General features: G+C 42.1%; 1 protein-coding gene across 1 annotated transcript; it reads left to right on the top strand.

Moving 5' to 3' along the window:
* Positions 1 to 49: 49 nt before the first annotated feature.
* LOC115125507 (netrin receptor DCC-like) lies at positions 50 to 16,460 on the top strand. Its single transcript, XM_029655021.2, has 4 exons — positions 50 to 187; positions 8,080 to 8,187; positions 14,686 to 14,880; positions 15,857 to 16,460. Exons 1-4 carry the CDS (start codon positions 103 to 105, stop codon positions 15,877 to 15,879), a joined length of 411 nt encoding a protein of 136 aa, XP_029510881.2. The 5' UTR covers positions 50 to 102; the 3' UTR covers positions 15,880 to 16,460.
* Positions 16,461 to 17,538: the final 1,078 nt, after the last annotated feature.

Here is a 17,538-nt window from a genome sequence, read left to right as displayed (position 1 = left end):
AGACACAACAGAATCATTGTTGAACTCACTTCCTGTTTCCTTCTCTAGTCTGCAGACACAACAGCCCTCAGCCACTCCGTCACTGGCCTTAAGCCAAACACCATGTACGAGTTCGCTGTCATGGTTACCAAGGGCCGCAAGTCTAGCACGTGGAGTATGACCGCTCATGCCACCACTTACGAAGCAGGTGAGTCCTCTCTCTCTCTATCTACAGTATCTGTCACACCCTGTCTCTGTCTCCTTTATCTCTCTCTCTCTATCTACAGTATCTACCCTGTCTCTGTCTCCTTTATCTCTCTCTCTCTATCTACAGTATCTAGCCTGTCTCTGTCTCCTCTCTCTCTCTCTCTCTATCTACAGTATCTACCCTGTCTCTGTCTCCTTTATCTCTCTCTCTCTATCTACAGTATCTAGCCTGTCTCTGTCTCCTCTCTCTCTCTCTAAAGTATTTATCCTGTCTCTGTCTCCTCTCTCTCTCTCTCTCTATATCTACAGTATCTACCCTGTCTCTGTCTCCTTTATCTCTCTCTCTCTATCTACAGTATCTACCCTGTCTCTGTCTCCTCTCTCTCTCTATCTACAGTATCTACCCTGTCTCTGTCTCCTTTATCTCTCTCTCTCTCTACAGTATCTAGCCTGTCTCTGTCTCCTTTATCTCTCTCTCTCTATCTACAGTATCTGTCACACCCTGTCTCTGTCTCCTTTATCTCTCTCTCTCTATCTACAGTATCTAGCCTGTCTCTGTCTCCTCTCTCTCTCTCTAAAGTATTTACCCTGTCTCTGTCTCCTCTCTCTCTCTCTATCTACAGTATCTACCCTGTCTCTGTCTCCTTTATCTCTCTCTCTCTATCTACAGTATCTAGCCTGTCTCTGTCTCCTCTCTCTCTCTCTAAAGTATCTACCCTGTCTCTGTCTCCTCTCTCTCTCTCTCTCTATCTACAGTATCTACCCTGTCTCTGTCTCCTTTATCTCTCTCTCTCTATCTACAGTATCTACCCTGTCTCTGTCTCCTCTCTCTCTCTCTCTCTATCTACAGTATCTACCCTGTCTCTGTCTCCTTTATCTCTCTCTCTCTCTACAGTATCTGTCACACCCTGTCTCTGTCTCCTTTATCTCTCTCTCTCTCTCTCTCTCTACAGTATCTGTCACACCCTGTCTCTGTCTCCTTTATCTCTCTCTTTCTCTCTCTCATGATCTTGACCTCTCTTTTTGTTTCTTCATCTCTCCCTTTTCTCCTTCCTCTCACTCTCGTTCTTTCCCTCTCTCCCTCTCTCTCCCTCTCTCTCTCTCTCTCTGTGAAAAATAACTACCACACAGCCTGTCATCACCACTAATTTATATGTATTCGCTGCAACTCCAATTATTCCTATGAAATAGTACAGCGTGTGCTTTCTAAATGTCTACATTCATTTGTCAACCCAATCCTTTTTTAGAAATGCATTGACATTCTACGCGTTTTAGTATAATGTGCTGCTGTGGAAAAGCTCTGTTGTATCAGCCACTTAATCAAAGTCAATGCCAGTTCCCTTTTGGTGTAACACACTAGTGTGTCCCAAATTAAACCCTATTCCCTATATAGAGCACTACTTTTGATGCACTACTGTGCCTTTTATGGTGTGGGAATGGACACACAGGAACATATGAAAATGGTTTGATGTAAGAACAAACATAGTTAGAAATTCAAAACGTTTAAATAAAAACCACACAACCACTCCAACTGTTTGTTGGATTGGAAATCCTGGGGTAGTACTTTTAAAACAAAGATTTTGATGTTTAATTTAGTTTCATGCGTTCTTTTCAGCGGAGAATGTTGGTCTCAGAACGTGTGCAAGATAAAATTCCCTTTTGTTTAGCCAATAACAGACTGTGTTGTTAGAAGGTCTCCTGGGGAGGGTTGCAACCAGCAGGAGGAATGAAGCACTGTGTAACATTACCATTGGATTGCATTCAACTGGAGATCACATGGACCTGTGTGTTAAAGCAACCTGGCAACCAAAAAAATAAACATAAGAAAAAAGACGACCACGTTTTAAGGTTTGACCCAGGGCTGTATCACAACTGGCCGTGATTGGGGAGTCCCATAGGGCGATGCACAATTGGCCCGGCGTCATCCGGGTTTGGCCGGGGGGATAGGTCGTCATAGTAAATAAGAATGTGTTCTTAACTGACTTGTCTAGTTAAATAAAGGTTAAAAAAATATATTTTAAAATAGTTACACATTTTATATACGGAGTGTCCGGGGATATTTTACCTCTGTTCTTGATAAGAAATTGATAAGAAATGACCATGTCAGACCGTTTTCTTTTAAATACAATAATACAATAACAGAAACAAATACAATAACAGAAACAAATACAATAATATTAGTTGGCTACACCATTAGTTGAATGAATGCTCACAACTTGTTTACAACGTGTTTTACAACGTGTTTACAACATGTTTACATCGTGTTTACAACATGTTTACATCGTGTTTACAACATGTTTACATCGTGTTTACATCGTGTTTACATCGTGTTTACATCGTGTTTACAACATCGTGTTTACATCGTGTTTACAACATGTTTACATCCTGTTTACAACATCGTGTTTACAACATGTTTACATCGTGTTTACAACATCGTGTTTACATCATGTTTACATCGTGTTTACAACATGTTTACATCGTGTTTACAACATGTTTACATCGTGTTTACAACATCGTGTTTACATCATGTTTACAACATGTTTACATCGTGTTTACAACATGTTTACATCATGTTTACAACATCGTGTTTACAACATGTTTACATCGTGTTTACAACATGTTTACATCGTGTTTACAACGTGTTTACATCGTGTTTACAACATGTTTACAACGTGTTTACAACGTGTTTACATCGTGTTTACATCGTGTTTACAACGTGTTTACATCGTGTTTACAACGTGTTTACATCGTGTTTACAACATCAACATTACAACATAAAACATCCTATGGCGTTCTGCATTAGCATCGAACAGCCCCCGTGATATGCAGCTGTTCAGGGAAGCTAGAAACCGTTATACACAGGCAGTTAGAAAAGCCAAGGCTAGCTTTTTCAAGCAGAAATTTGCTTCCTGCAACACTAACTCTAAAAAGTTCTGGGACACTGTAAAGTCCATGGAGAATAAGAACACCTCCTCCCAGCTGCCCACTGCACTGAAGATAGGAAACACTGTCACCACTGATAAATCCACCATAATTGAGAATTTCAATAAGCATTTTTCTACGGCTGGCCATGCTTTCCACCTGGCAACTCCTACCCCGGTCAACAGCACTGCACCCCCAACAGCAACTCGCCCAAGCCTTCCCCATTTCTCCTTCTCCCAAATCCATTCAGCTGAAGTTCTGAAAGAGCTGAAAAATCTGGACCCCTACAAATCAGCCGGGCTAGACAATCTGGACCCTTTCTTTCTAAAATTATCTGCCGAAATTGTTGCCACCCCTATTACTAGCCTGTTCAACCTCTCTTTCTTGTCATCTGAGATTCCCAAAGATTGGAAAGCAGCTGCGGTCATCCCCCTCTTCAAAGGGGGGACACTCTTGACCCAAACTGCTACAGACCTATATCTATCCTACCATGCCTTTCTAAGGTCTTCGAAAGCCAAGTCAACAAACAGATTACCGACCATTTCGAATCTCACCATACCTTCTCTGCTATGCAATCTGGTTTCAGAGCTGGTCATGGGTGCACCTCAGCCACGCTCAAGGTCCTAAACGATATCTTAACCGCCATCGATAAGAAACATTACTGTGCAGCCGTATTCATTGATCTGGCCAAGGCTTTCGACTCTGTCAACCACCACATCCTTATCGGCAGACTCGACAGCCTTGGTTTCTCAAATGATTGCCTCGCCTGGTTCACCAACTACTTCTCTGATAGAGTTCAGTGTGTCAAATCGGAGGGTCTGCTGTCCGGACCTCTGGCAGTCTCTATGGGGTGCCACAGGGTTCAATTCTTGGACCGACTCTCTTCTCTGTATACATCAATGATGTTGCTCTTGCTGCTGGTGAGTCTCTGATCCACCTCTACGCAGACGACACCATTCTGTATACTTCCGGCCCTTCTTTGGACACTGTGTTAACAACCTCCAGGCAAGCTTCAATGCCATACAACTCTCCTTCCGTGGCCTCCAATTGCTCTTAAATACAAGTAAAACTAAATGCATGCTCTTCAACCGATCGCTACCTGCACCTACCCGCCTGTCCAACATCACTACTCTGGACGGCTCTGACTTAGAATACGTGGACAACTACAAATACTTAGGTGTCTGGTTAGACTGTAAACTCTCCTTCCAGACCCATATCAAACATCTCAATCCAAAGTTAAATCTAGAATTGGCTTCCTATTTCGCAACAAAGCATCCTTCACTCATGCTGCCAAACATACCCTTGTAAAATTGACCATCCTACCAATCCTCGACTTTGGCGATGTCATTTACAAAATAGCCTCAATACCCTACTCAACAAATTGGATGCAGTCTATCACAGTGCTATCCGTTTTGTCACCAAAGCCCCATATACTACCCACCATTGCGACCTGTACGCTCTCGTTGGCTGGCCCTCGCTTCATACTGTCGCCAAACCCACTGGCTCCATGTCATCTACAAGACCCTGCTAGGTAAAGTCCCCCTTATCTCAGCTCGCTGGTCACCATAGCATCTCCCACCTGTAGCACACGCTCCAGCAGGTATATCTCTCTAGTCACCCCCAAAACCAATTCTTTCTTTGGCCGCCTCCTTCCAGTTCTCTGCTGCCAATGACTGGAACGAACTACAAAAATCTCTTAAATTGGAAACACTTATCTCCCTCACTAGCTTTAAACACCAACTGTCAGAGCATCTTACAGATTACTGCACCTGTACATAGCCCACCTATAATTTAGCCCAAACAACTACCTCTTTCCTAACTGTATTTAATTTATTTATTTATTTTGCTCCTTTGCACCCCATTATTTTTATTTCTACTTTGCACATTCTTCCATTGCAATACTACCATTCCAGTGTTTTACTTGCTATATTGTATTTACTTTGCCACCATGGCCTTTTTTGCCTTTACCTCCCTTCTCACCTAATTTGCTCACATTGTATATAGACTTGTTTTTTTTTTACTGTATTATTGACTGTATGTTTGTTTTACTCCATGTGTAACTCTGTGTCGTTGTATGTGTCGAACTGCTTTGCTTTATCTTGGCCAGGTCGCAATTGTAAATGAGAACTTGTTCTCAACTTGCTTACCTGGTTAAATAAAGGTGAAATAAATAAATAAAAAAAATCGTGTTTACATCGTGTTTACAACAGGTTTACATCGTGTTTACAACATGTTTACAACGTGTTTACAACGTGTTTACAACATGTTTACAACGTGTTTACAACGTGTTTACATCGTGTTTACAACATGTTTACATCGTGTTTACAACATCGTGTTTACATCGTGTTTACATCGTGTTTACAACATGTTTACAACGTGTTTACAACGTGTTTACAACGTGTTTACAACATCGTGTTTACATCGTGTTTACAACGTGTTTACATCGTGTTTACAACATGTTTACAACGTGTTTACAACATGTTTACATCGTGTTTACAACATGTTTACAACATGTTTACAACGTGTTTGCAACATGTTTACATCGTGTTTACAACGTGTTTACATCGTGTTTACAACATGTTTACAACGTGTTTACAACGTGTTTACATCGTGTTTACAACATGTTTACAACGTGTTTACAACGTGTTTACAACGTGTTTACATCGTGTTTACAACGTGTTTACATCGTGTTTACATCATGTTTACAACGCGTTTACAACGTGTTTACAACGTGTTTACATCGTGTTTACAAAGTGTTTACAACGTGTTTACAAAGTGTTTACAACGTGTTTACATCGTGTTTACAACATGTTTACAACATGTTTACAACGTGTTTGCAACATGTTTACATCGTGTTTACAACGTGTTTACATCGTGTTTACAACATGTTTACAACGTGTTTACATCGTGTTTACAACATGTTTACAACGTGTTTACAACGTGTTTACAACGTGTTTACATCGTGTTTACAACGTGTTTACATCGTGTTTACATCATGTTTACAACGCGTTTACAACGTGTTTACAACGTGTTTACATCGTGTTTACAAAGTGTTTACAACGTGTTTACAAAGTGTTTACAACGGGTTTACATCGTGTTTACATCGTGTTTACATCGTGTTTACATCGTGTTTACATCGTGTTTACAAAGTGTTTACAACGTGTTTACAACGTGTTTACAAAGTGTTTACATCGTGTTTACAAAGTGTTTACAAAGTGTCGGGGTAAATTTCCGCAGTAGATTTGCCGTGGTAAATGAGGAAATGCATTATTTCAGTTGAATGATTGTCAAATAGCTAAACCCGCACTAAGTCTGCTCAACAAGCAAGATGAAACTATTCCAATGATAAAACCCACCAGCTGCTGAACGTATCAGAACAGCCTTTTGGTAACAAGGAGGACTAAGATAACACCCACATCATCTTGTAGGGAGAGATAATCAGGTGACCAATAATGGTTGTAACGGAGATCAGCCGTGTAGGTGAATATAGCACTTATTGATGGTTTAACGAGAGATCAGCCGGCGATCATCTGGTTGCCATCGATGGTTGCCATTGGCCCCTTTATGTCTGGCCAATTAAACGCTGCGATATGACATAGATACAGAAAGTAAACAGCATGGGTACATTTCTGCGACAACGAAGAGCGGTGAAGCGCGATGCTCAACTTGTCCTCTGTTTTCATGCCCTGGCTATTGTGTGACTGTCTCGCATCTCTCTCGTCTAAATATCTGTGGTGCTGCTCGTAGCAACGGCCTTTCACAGAGTCTACCTTTAAGGACAATGCAGCCTGTGCTGTGGCAGTTTACTGTACTGAGAGGATACAATTCAACCTCAGGATTAATTAAACCTCAGGATTAATTAAACCTCAGGATACAATTAAACCTCAGGATTAATTCAACCTCAGGATTAATTCAACCTCAGGATTAATTCAACCTCAGGATACAATTAAACCTCAGGATTAATTCAACCTCAGGATTAATTCAACCTCAGGATTAATTCAACCTCAGGATTAATTCAACCTCAGGATTAATTCAACCTCAGGATTAATTCAACCTCAGGATTAATTCAACCTCAGGATTAATTAAACATCAGGATTAATTCAACCTCAGGATACAATTAAACCTCAGGATACAATTAAACCTCAGGATACATTAAACCTCAGGATTAATTCAACCTCAGGATTAATTAAATTTTAGGATTAATTAAACCTCAGGATTAATTAAACCTCAGGATTAATTCAACCTCAGGATTAATTCAACCTCAGGATTAATTCAACCTCAGGATTAATTCAACCTCAGGATTAATTCAACCTCAGGATACAATTAAACCTCAGGATACAATTAAACCTCAGGATACAATTAAACCTCAGGATACAATTAAACCTCAGGATTAATTCAACCTCAGGATTAATTCAACCTCAGGATTAATTCAACCTCAGGATTAATTCAACCTCAGGATTAATTCAACCTCAGGATTAATTCAACTCAGGATTAATTCAACCTCAGGATTAATTCAACTCAGGATTAATTCAACCTCAGGATTAATTCAACCTCAGGATTAATTCAACCTCAGGATTAATTCAATTCAACCTCAGGATTAATTAAACCTCAGGATTAATTAAACCTCAGGATTAATTAAACTCAGGATTAATTAAACCTCAGGATTAATTAAACTCAGGATTAATTCAACCTCAGGATTAATTAAACTCAGGATTAATTCAACCTCAGGATTAATTAAATTTTAGGATTAATTCAACCTCACGATTAATTAAACCTCAGGATTAATTAAACCTCAGGATTAATTAAACCTCAGGATTAATTCAACCTCAAGATTAATTCAACCTCAGGATTAATTATGCCTCAAATCAGCATCAATGTGTGATGACAGAATTAGGACCGATGTTGTTTGTGGTATAAATTTGACCTCTGACCCTTACTTCCTGTTTCTCTCCTATCCTGATTGGCTGACAGCTCCCAGCTCCGCCCCCAAGGACCTGACGGTAATCAGTCGTGAGGGGAGACCCAGAGCTATTCTGATTAGCTGGCAACCCCCCATGGAGACTAACGGACGGATCATGGGTAAGAACAGAAGTACTGTTACTGTCTCCACCCTGGACCCTTTATCTAGTCTATAGCACTGTTACTGTCTCCACCCTGGACCCTTTATCTAGTCTATAGTACTGTCTCCACCCTGGACCCTTTATCTAGTCTATAGTACTGTCTCCACCCTGGACCCTTATCTAGTCTATAGTACTGTCTCCACCCTGGACCCTTTATCTAGTCTATAGTACTGTCTCCACCCTGGACCCTTTATCTAGTCTATAGTACTGTTACTGTCTCCACCCTGGACTCTTTATCTAGTTCATAGTACTGTTACTGTCTCCACCCTGGACCCTTTATCTAGTACTGTTACTGTCTCCACCCTGGACCCTTTATCTAGTCTATAGTACTGTCTCCACCCTGGACCCCTTATCTAGTCTATAGTACTGTTACTGTCTCCACCCTGGACCCTTTATCTAGTCTATAGTACTGTCTCCACCATGGACCCTTTATCTAGTCTATAGCACTGTCTCCACCCTGGACCCTTTATCTAGTCTATAGTACTGTTACTGTCTCCACCCTGGACCCTTTATCTAGTCTATAGTACTGTTACTGTCTCCACCCTGGACCCTTTATCTAGTCTATAGTACTGTTACTGTCTCCACCCTGGACCCTTAATCTAGTCTATAGTACTGTTACTGTCTCCCCCCTGGACCCTTTATCTAGTCTATAGTACTGTCTCCACCCTGGGCCCTTTATCTAGTCTATAGTACTGTCTCCACCCTGGACCCTTTATCTAGTCTATAGTACTGTTACTGTCTCCACCCTGGACCCTTTATCTAGTCTATAGTACTGTCTCCACCCTGGACCCTTTATCTAGTCTATAGTACTGTTACTGTCTCACCCTGGACCCTTTATCTAGTCTATAGTACTGTCTCCACCCTGGACCCTTTATCTAGTCTATAGTACTGTTACTGTCTCCACCCTGGACCCTTTATCTAGTCTAAAGTACTGTTACTGTCTCCACCCTGGACCCTTTATCTAGTCTATAGTACTGTTACTGTCTCCACCCTGGACCCTTTATCTAGTCTATAGTACTGTTACTGTCTCCACCCTGGACCCTTTATCTAGTCTATAGTACTGTCTCCACCCTGGACCCTTTATCTAGTCTATAGTACTGTTACTGTCTCCACCCTGGACCCTTTATCTAGTCTATAGTACTGTCTCCACCCTGGACCCTTTATCTAGTCTATAATACTGTCTCCACCCTGGACCCTTTATCTAGTCTATAGTACTGATACTGTCTCCACCCTGGACCCTTTATCTAGTCTATAGTACTGTCTCCACCCTGGATCCTTTATCTAGTCTATAGTACTGTTACTGTCTCCACCCTGGACCCTTTATCTAGTCTAAAGTACTGTTACTGTCTCCACCCTGGACCCTTTATCTAGTCTATAGTACTGTTACTGTCTCCACGCTGGACCCTTTATCTAGTCTATAGTACTGTTACTGTCTCCACCCTGGACCCTTTATCTAGTCTATAGTACTGTCTCCACCCTGGACCCTTTATCTAGTCTATAGTACTGTTACTGTCTCCACCCTGGACCCTTTATCTAGTCTATAGTACTGTCTCCACCCTGGACCCTTTATCTAGTCTATAGTACTGTCTCCACCCTGGACCCTTTATCTAGTCTATAGTACTGTTACTGTCTCCACCCTGGACCCTTTATCTAGTCTATAGTACTGTCTCCACCTTGGACCCAAGCACTTCCCTCCCCTTCTCCCATAGAAGACCCATAGTCCTCCTCCCCCTCCCTTCCTCTCCTTCTCCACCCCTCCTTTCCTCCACTCCCCTCCCTTCCCTTCCTCTCTTCCCCTCCCGCCCCTCCATTCCTCTTCCTCCACCCCTCCTCTTCCTCCACACTACCCCCCTCTTTTCCTCCCCTATTCCCCCCTCCCCCATCCTCCTCCTCTCCTCTCCACCCTTCTCCTCTCCTCAATGTTGTAAATCAGTCTCCAGTAATGATCCTGATGACGACTGAAGTCAGACTACGGCCAATAGAGTGCTCCCTGCGGACAGAACTGTGTGTGTGGTAGATGGATGCTGTTTCCTTGTTCCCTGCTCCCCACACTAACTATGTGGGAACAACAGTCAGTCAATCTGTCATTTAGGACACAGTCAGTCAAATACCAGGCTTCTACTGCAATCTGAATGACCTGGAAGGTATCAGGTTATCTCTGCTCGTCGTACTGAATGACCTGTAGGGTATCTCTGCTCATCGTACTGAATGACCTGGAATGTATCAGGTTATCTCTGCTCTTCGTACTGAATGACCTGTAGGGTATCTCTGCTCATCGTACTGAATGACCTGGAATGTATCAGGTTATCTCTGCTCGTCGTACTGTATGACCTGGAAGGTATCAGGTTATCTCTGCTCGTCGTACTGAATGACCTGGAATGTATCAGGTTATCTCTGCTCGTCGTACTGAATGACCTGTAGGGTATCTCTGCTCATCGTACTGAATGACCTGGAATGTATCAGGTTATCTCTGCTCGTCGTACTGTATGACCTGGAAGGTATCAGGTTATCTCTGCTCGTCGTACTGTATGACCTGGAATGTATCAGGTTATCTTTGCTCGTTGTACTGAATGACCTGGAAGGTATCAGGTTATCTCTGCTCGTCGTGCTGTATGACCTGGAAGGTATCAGGTTATATCTGCTCGTCGTACTGAATGACCTGGAAGGTATCAGGATATATCTGCTCGTCATACTGAATGACCAGTAGGGTATCTCTGCTCGTCGTACTGAATGACCTGGAAGGTATCAGGTTATATCTGCTCGTCATACTGAATGACCAGTAGGGTATCTCTGCTCGTCGTACTGAATGACCTGTAGGGTATCTCTGCTCATCGTACTGAATGACCTGGAAGGTATCAGGTTATCTCTGCTCGTCGTACTGAATGACCTGGAAGGTATCAGGTTATATCTGCTCGTCATACTGAATGACCAGTAGGGTATCTCTGCTCGTCGTACTGAATGACCTGTAGGGTATTTCTGCTCATCGTACTGAATGACCTGGAAGGTATCAGGTTATCTCTGCTCGTTGTACTGTATGACCTGGAATGTATCAGGTTATATCTGCTCGTCGTACTGAATGACCTGGAAGGTATCAGGTTATCTCTGCTCGTCGTACTGAATGACCTGGAAGGTATCAGGTTATCTTGGAAGGTATCAGGTTATCTCTGCTCATCGTACTGAATGACCTGGAAGGTATCAGGTTATCTCTGCTCGTCGTACTGAATGACCTGGAAGGTATCAGGTTATCTCTGCTCGTCGTACTGAATGACCTGGAAGGTATCAGGTTATCTTGGAAGGTATCAGGTTATCTCTGCTCGTCGTACTGAATGACCTGTAGGGTATCTCTGCTCGTCGTACTGTATGATCTGGAATGTATCAGGTTATCTCTGCTCGTCGTACTGAATGACCTGGAATGTATCAGGTTATCTCTGCTCGTCGTACTGTTTGACCTGGAAGGTATCAGGTTATCTCTGCTCGTCGTACTGAATGACCTGGAAGGTATCAGGTTATATCTGCTCGTCATACTGAATGACCAGTAGGGTATCTCTGCTCGTCGTACTGAATGACCTGTAGGGTATTTCTGCTCATCGTACTGAATGACATGGAAGGTATCAGGTTATCTCTGCTCGTTGTACTGTATGACCTGGAATGTATCAGGTTATATCTGCTCGTCGTACTGAATGACCTGGAAGGTATCAGGTTATCTCTGCTCGTCGTACTGAATGACCTGGAAGGTATCAGGTTATATCTGCTCGTCATACTGAATGACCAGTAGGGTATCTCTGCTCGTCGTACTGAATGACCTGTAGGGTATTTCTGCTCATCGTACTGAATGACATGGAAGGTATCAGGTTATCTCTGCTCGTTGTACTGTATGACCTGGAATGTATCAGGTTATATCTGCTCGTCGTACTGAATGACCTGGAAGGTATCAGGTTATCTCTGCTCGTCGTACTGAATGACCTGGAAGGTATCAGGTTATCTTGGAAGGTATCATGTTATCTCTGCTCATCGTACTGAATGACCTGGAAGGTATCAGGTTATCTCTGCTCGTCGTACTGAATGACCTGTAGGGTATCTCTGCTCGTCGTACTGTATGATCTGGAATGTATCAGGTTATCTCTGCTCGTCGTACTGAATGACCTGGAATGTATCAGGTTATCTCTGCTCGTCGTACTGTTTGACCTGGAAGGTATCAGGTTATCTCTGCTCGTCGTACTGTATGACCTGGAATGTATCAGGTTATCTTTGCTCGTTCTACTGAATGACCTGGAAGGTATCAGGTTATATCTGCTCGTCATACTGAATGACCTGGAAGGTATCAGGATATATCTGCTCGTCATACTGAATGACCAGTAGGGTATCTCTGCTCGTCATACTGAATGACCTGTAGGGTATCTCTGCTCATCGTACTGAATGACCTGGAAGGTATCAGGTTATCTCTGCTCGTCGTACTGAATGACCTGGAAGGTATCAGGTTATATCTGCTCGTCTTACTGAATGACCAGTAGGGTATCTCTGCTCGTCGTACTGAATGACCTGTAGGGTATCTCTGCTCATCGTACTGAATGACCTGGAAGGTATCAGGTTATCTCTGCTCGTTGTACTGTATGACCTGGAATGTATCAGGTTATATCTGCTCGTCGTACTGAATGACCTGGAAGGTATCAGGTTATCTCTGCTCGTCGTACTGAATGACCTGGAAGGTATCAGGTTATCTCTGCTCGTCGTACTGAATGACCTGTAGGGTATCTCTGCTCATCGTACTGAATGACCTGGAAGGTATCAGGTTATCTCTGCTCGTCGTACTGTATGACCTGGAATGTATCAGGTTATCTCTGCTCGTCGTACTGAATGACCTGTAGGGTATCTCTGCTCATCGTACTGAATGACCTGGAAGGTATCAGGTTATCTCTGCTCGTCATACTGAATGACCTGGAATGTATCAGGTTATCTCTGCTCGTCGTACTGAATGACCTGTAGGTTATCTCTGCTCATCGTACTGAATGACCTGTAGGGTATCAGGTTATCTCTGCTCGTCGTACTGAAGGACCTGTAGGGTATCTCTGCTCATCGTACTGAATGACCTGTAGGGTATCTCTTCTCATCGTACTGAATGACCTGTAGGGTATCAGGTTATCTCTGCTCATCGTACTGAATGACCTGTAGGGTATCTCTGCTCATCGTACTGAATGACCTGTAGGGTATCTCTGCTCGTCGTACTGAATGACCTGTAGGGTATCTCTGCTCATCGTACTGAATGACCTGTAGGGTATCTCTGCTCATTGTACTGAATGACCTGTAGGGTATCAGGTAATCTCTGCTCATCGTACTGAATGACCTGTAGGGTATCAGGTGATCTCTGCTTGTCGTACTGAATGACCTGTAGGGTATCAGGTTATCTCTGCTCATCGTACTGAATGTTCATTTCTTGTGTCCCACATATTCTCTCCTGGGGTATAATGTCTCTAGTGATTACTTGTAAACAATGAAAATAACACTAATTGTGAAGATACCGCTGTTAATTCTGTAGACTGTAGACTACATGACTCAGCTGCCTGTTGATTCTGTTGTGATGTAGAGGTCTGTACACTACATGACTCAGTTACCTGTTATGATGTAGAGGTCTGTAGACTACATGACTCAGTTACCTGTTGATTCTGTTGTGATGTAGAGGTCTCTAGACTACATGACTCAGTTACCTGTTATGATGTAGAGGTCTGTAGACTACATGACTCAGCTGCCTGTTGATTCTGTTGTGATGTAGAGGTCTCTAGACTACATGACTCAGTTACCTGTTATGATGTAGAGGTCTGTAGACTACATGACTCAGTTACCTGTTATGATGTAGAGGTCTGTAGACTACATGACTCAGTTACCTGTTGTGATGTAGAGGTCTGTAGACTACATGACTCAGTTACCTGTTGTGATGTAGAGGTCTGTAGACTACATGACTCAGTTACCTGTTATGATGTAGAGGTCTGTAGACTACATGACTCAGTTACCTGTTATGATGTAGAGGTCTGTAGACTACATGACTCAGTTACCTGTTATGATGTAGAGGTCTGTAGACTACATGACTCAGCCTTTGTGCAATAGAATGACGTAATGTTCCCTGGAACATGACTAAGAGCATACAATTAAAAAGATAAGTAAACCAAAACAGTTGTTGCAGCGGGGATGATTCCTTAGCCGGTGTGTTGTCTTTGTGACCTACCAGGCTACATCTTATTCTACATTGGACAAAACTCTAGCCTGGTCACAGATCTGTTTTGTGCTGTCTTGTCAACTCCTATAGTAATTGTCAAGGGTTGGTACTTAGACTCTCTCTGTGTTGTTATCTTTCTAACACACCGGGCTATATCCTGTACTACACCCTGGATAAGAACATGCCTATAGATGACTGGGTTACGGTTAGGATTAATCAGTCTTCCTCTGTATGTTGTTTCTCTACCAGGCTATATCCTGTACTACACCCTGGAAAAGAACATGCCTATAGATGACTGGGTAATGGAGAGTATCAGTGGAGACCGTCTGACCCACCAGGTGATGGACCTGAACCTGGACACCATCTACTACTTCAGGATCCAGGCTAAGAATGCCAAGGGAGTGGGTCCCCTGTCAGACCCCATCCACTTCAGGACTAACAAAGGTACGGGATGAGCAGGCTATCGTTAACCTTTCTCACAGTTGCTTTCAGCCTATCGTTAACCTTTCTCACAGTTGCTTTCAGCCGATATATCGTTAACCTTTCTCACAGTTGCTTTCAGCCGATATATCGTTAACCTTTCTCACAGTTGCTTTCAGCCGATATATCGTTAACCTTTCTCACAGTTGCTTTCAGCCTATCGTTAACCTTTCTCACAGTTGCTTTCAGCCTACCAGTTAACTACCCTTTTCCTGTCATCCTCACATCCAGTCCTGATTCCCAGTTGGAGGAGAGTCTCTCACTAATTATATCCTCTTGGTTCTGGCCATCCTCCTACCAGTATTTATTTATGGTTCCATCCACACCTGTTATTCCCAGCTAGCCTCTGACATGATTTCCTTCCACCCATCATGTTTTGCTTGTAAATAAACAATCAATAATATTGGCCACGCTTGGTACTTTGGTGTTACTCAGAAGTCTTGCGGTGTAGTTTACAGTGCCTTCAGAACCTATTCATAGTATTCATAATTAACCAGTTCCACATTTTGTTGTGTCACAACCTGATTTCAAAATGGATTTAATAAAACATTTTCTCACCCATCTTCACAATACCCGATAATGACAAAGTGAAAACATGATTTTAGAAGTGTTTGCAAATGTTTTTTGAAAATTAAAATCACAAAATATCTAATTTATATAAGTATTCACAGCCTTGAGTCAATACTTTTGTAGAAGCATCTTTGTCAGCGATTACAGCCTTTCTGGGTAAGTCTCTCAGAGCTTTCCATTCCTGGATTGTACAACATTTGCCCATTATAATCTCTGTCAAATGGATTGTTGATCATTGCTAGAGAATCATATTCAGGTCTTGCCATAGATTTTCAAGTGGATTTCAGTTAAAACTGTTACTCAGCCACTCAGGGACAATCACTGTCTTCTTGGTAAGCAACTCCAGTGTATATGTGCCCTTGTGTTGTAGGTTATTGTCCTGCTGAAAGGTGAATTCATCTCCCAGTGTCTGGTGGAAAGCAGACTGAACCAGGGTTTCTACTAGGATTTAGCCTGTACTTAACTCCATTCCGTTTATTTTTTTTCCTGACAAACTCCACAGTCCTTAATAATTACAAGCATACCCATAACATGATGCAGTCACTACTATGCTTGAAAATATGGAGAATGATTCTCAGTAATGTGTTGTAATGGATTTGCCCCAAACATAACACATTGTATTTAGGACAAAAACGTAATTGCTTTGCCACATTTTTTTGCAGTATTACTTTAGTGCCTTCTATTGGAATATTTGTATTCTGTACTAGCTTTCTTCTTTTCACTCTGTCCATTTAGGTTAGTATTGTGGATTAACTACAATGTTGTTGATCCATCCTCAGTTTTCATCTATCACATCCATTAAACTGTAACTGTTTTTAAGTCACCATTGGCCTCATTGTGAAATCTCTGAGCGGTTTCCTTCCTCTCCAGCAACTGAGTTAGGAAGGACACCTGTATCTTTGTAATGACTGGGTGAATTTATACACCATCCAAAGTGTAATTGATAACTTCACCATGCTCAAATGGATATTCGATGTCTGCTTTTGTAAAAAATAAATAAATAAATCTACCAATAGGTGCCCTTCTTTACGAGGAATTGGAAAACCTCCCTAATCTTTGTGGTTGAATGTGTGTTTGAAATTCACTGCTTGACTGAGGACCTTACAGATAATGATATGTGTGGGTGTACAGAGGTGGGGTAGTCACTCAGAAATCATGTTAAACACTATTATTGCATGCAACTTGTGTGACTTGTGTTAAGCAAAGTACTTACTCCTGAACTTATTTAGGCTAGACATAACAAATGGGGCTAAATAATTATTACCTCAAAACATTTCAGCTTTTAATTCCACTTTGATGTTATGGGGTATTCTGTTATTGGCTAATGACAATAACATCTAAATGTAATCCATTTTAAATTCAGGCTGTAACACAACAAAATGTGGAAAATCTCAAAGACTGAATAATTTCTGAAGTTAGATCCAGTCGCGTTAGCACACTGTTTGTCTTCATCACTGTAGGTCAATGGAAACGAGCTAACGCTGTGCTAATGCTACTTCATCACTGTAGGTCAAAAGAAACGAGCTAACGCTGTGCTAATGCTAATTCATCACTGTAGGTTAAGGGAAACGAGCTAACGCTGTGCTAATGCTACTTCATCACTGTAGGTTAAGGGGAACGAGCTAACGCTGTGCTAATGTGACTTCATCACTGTAGGTTAAGGGAAAAAGTGCTAATGCTACTTTATAACTGTAGGTCAAGGGAAACGGTCCAATGCTGTGCTAATGCTACTTCATCACTGTAGGTCAAGGGAAACGAGCTAACGCCAAGTAGCGTCTCCCCTGCTAATATAGTCCTGCAGGAGAACATTAATTCATGTGCTGTTTAGCATCTGTTGCACACAGTGAACAGTGAATGCGGAGGTGCCAGGTGGATCTGTCACGCTCTGACCTTAGATATCTCTGTTTTTCTTTATATTTTGTTTAGGTCAGGGTTTGACGAGGGTGGGTATGCTAGTTTTTGTATTGTGTAAGGTTTTTGTATGTCTAGGGTTTTGTAGGTCTAGGTAATTTGTATGTCTATGGTGGCCTGATATGGTTCCCAATCAGAGGC

Source organism: Oncorhynchus nerka, linkage group LG15 (genome assembly GCF_034236695.1).
Source record: "Oncorhynchus nerka isolate Pitt River linkage group LG15, Oner_Uvic_2.0, whole genome shotgun sequence".
Classification (NCBI taxonomy): Eukaryota; Metazoa; Chordata; class Actinopteri; order Salmoniformes; family Salmonidae; genus Oncorhynchus; species Oncorhynchus nerka.
Note: the sequence above shows the minus strand (reverse complement) of the source record. Positions and strands in the feature narration are given on the sequence as shown.

What these genes read in the sequence shown, in the direction of transcription:
- LOC115125507 (XM_029655021.2), top strand. Translation starts at nt 103, where the DNA reads ATGTACGAGTTCGCTGTCATGGTTACCAAGGGCCGCAAGTCTAGCACG. An exon ending in TGCCACCACTTACGAAGCAG is followed by an intron (nt 188 to 8,079) that starts GTGAGTCCTCTC and finishes ATTGGCTGACAG; the next exon opens with CTCCCAGCTCCGCCCCCAAG. An exon ending in CCACTTCAGGACTAACAAAG is followed by an intron (nt 14,881 to 15,856) that starts GTACGGGATGAG and finishes CTTGTGTTGTAG; the next exon opens with GTTATTGTCCTGCTGAAAGG.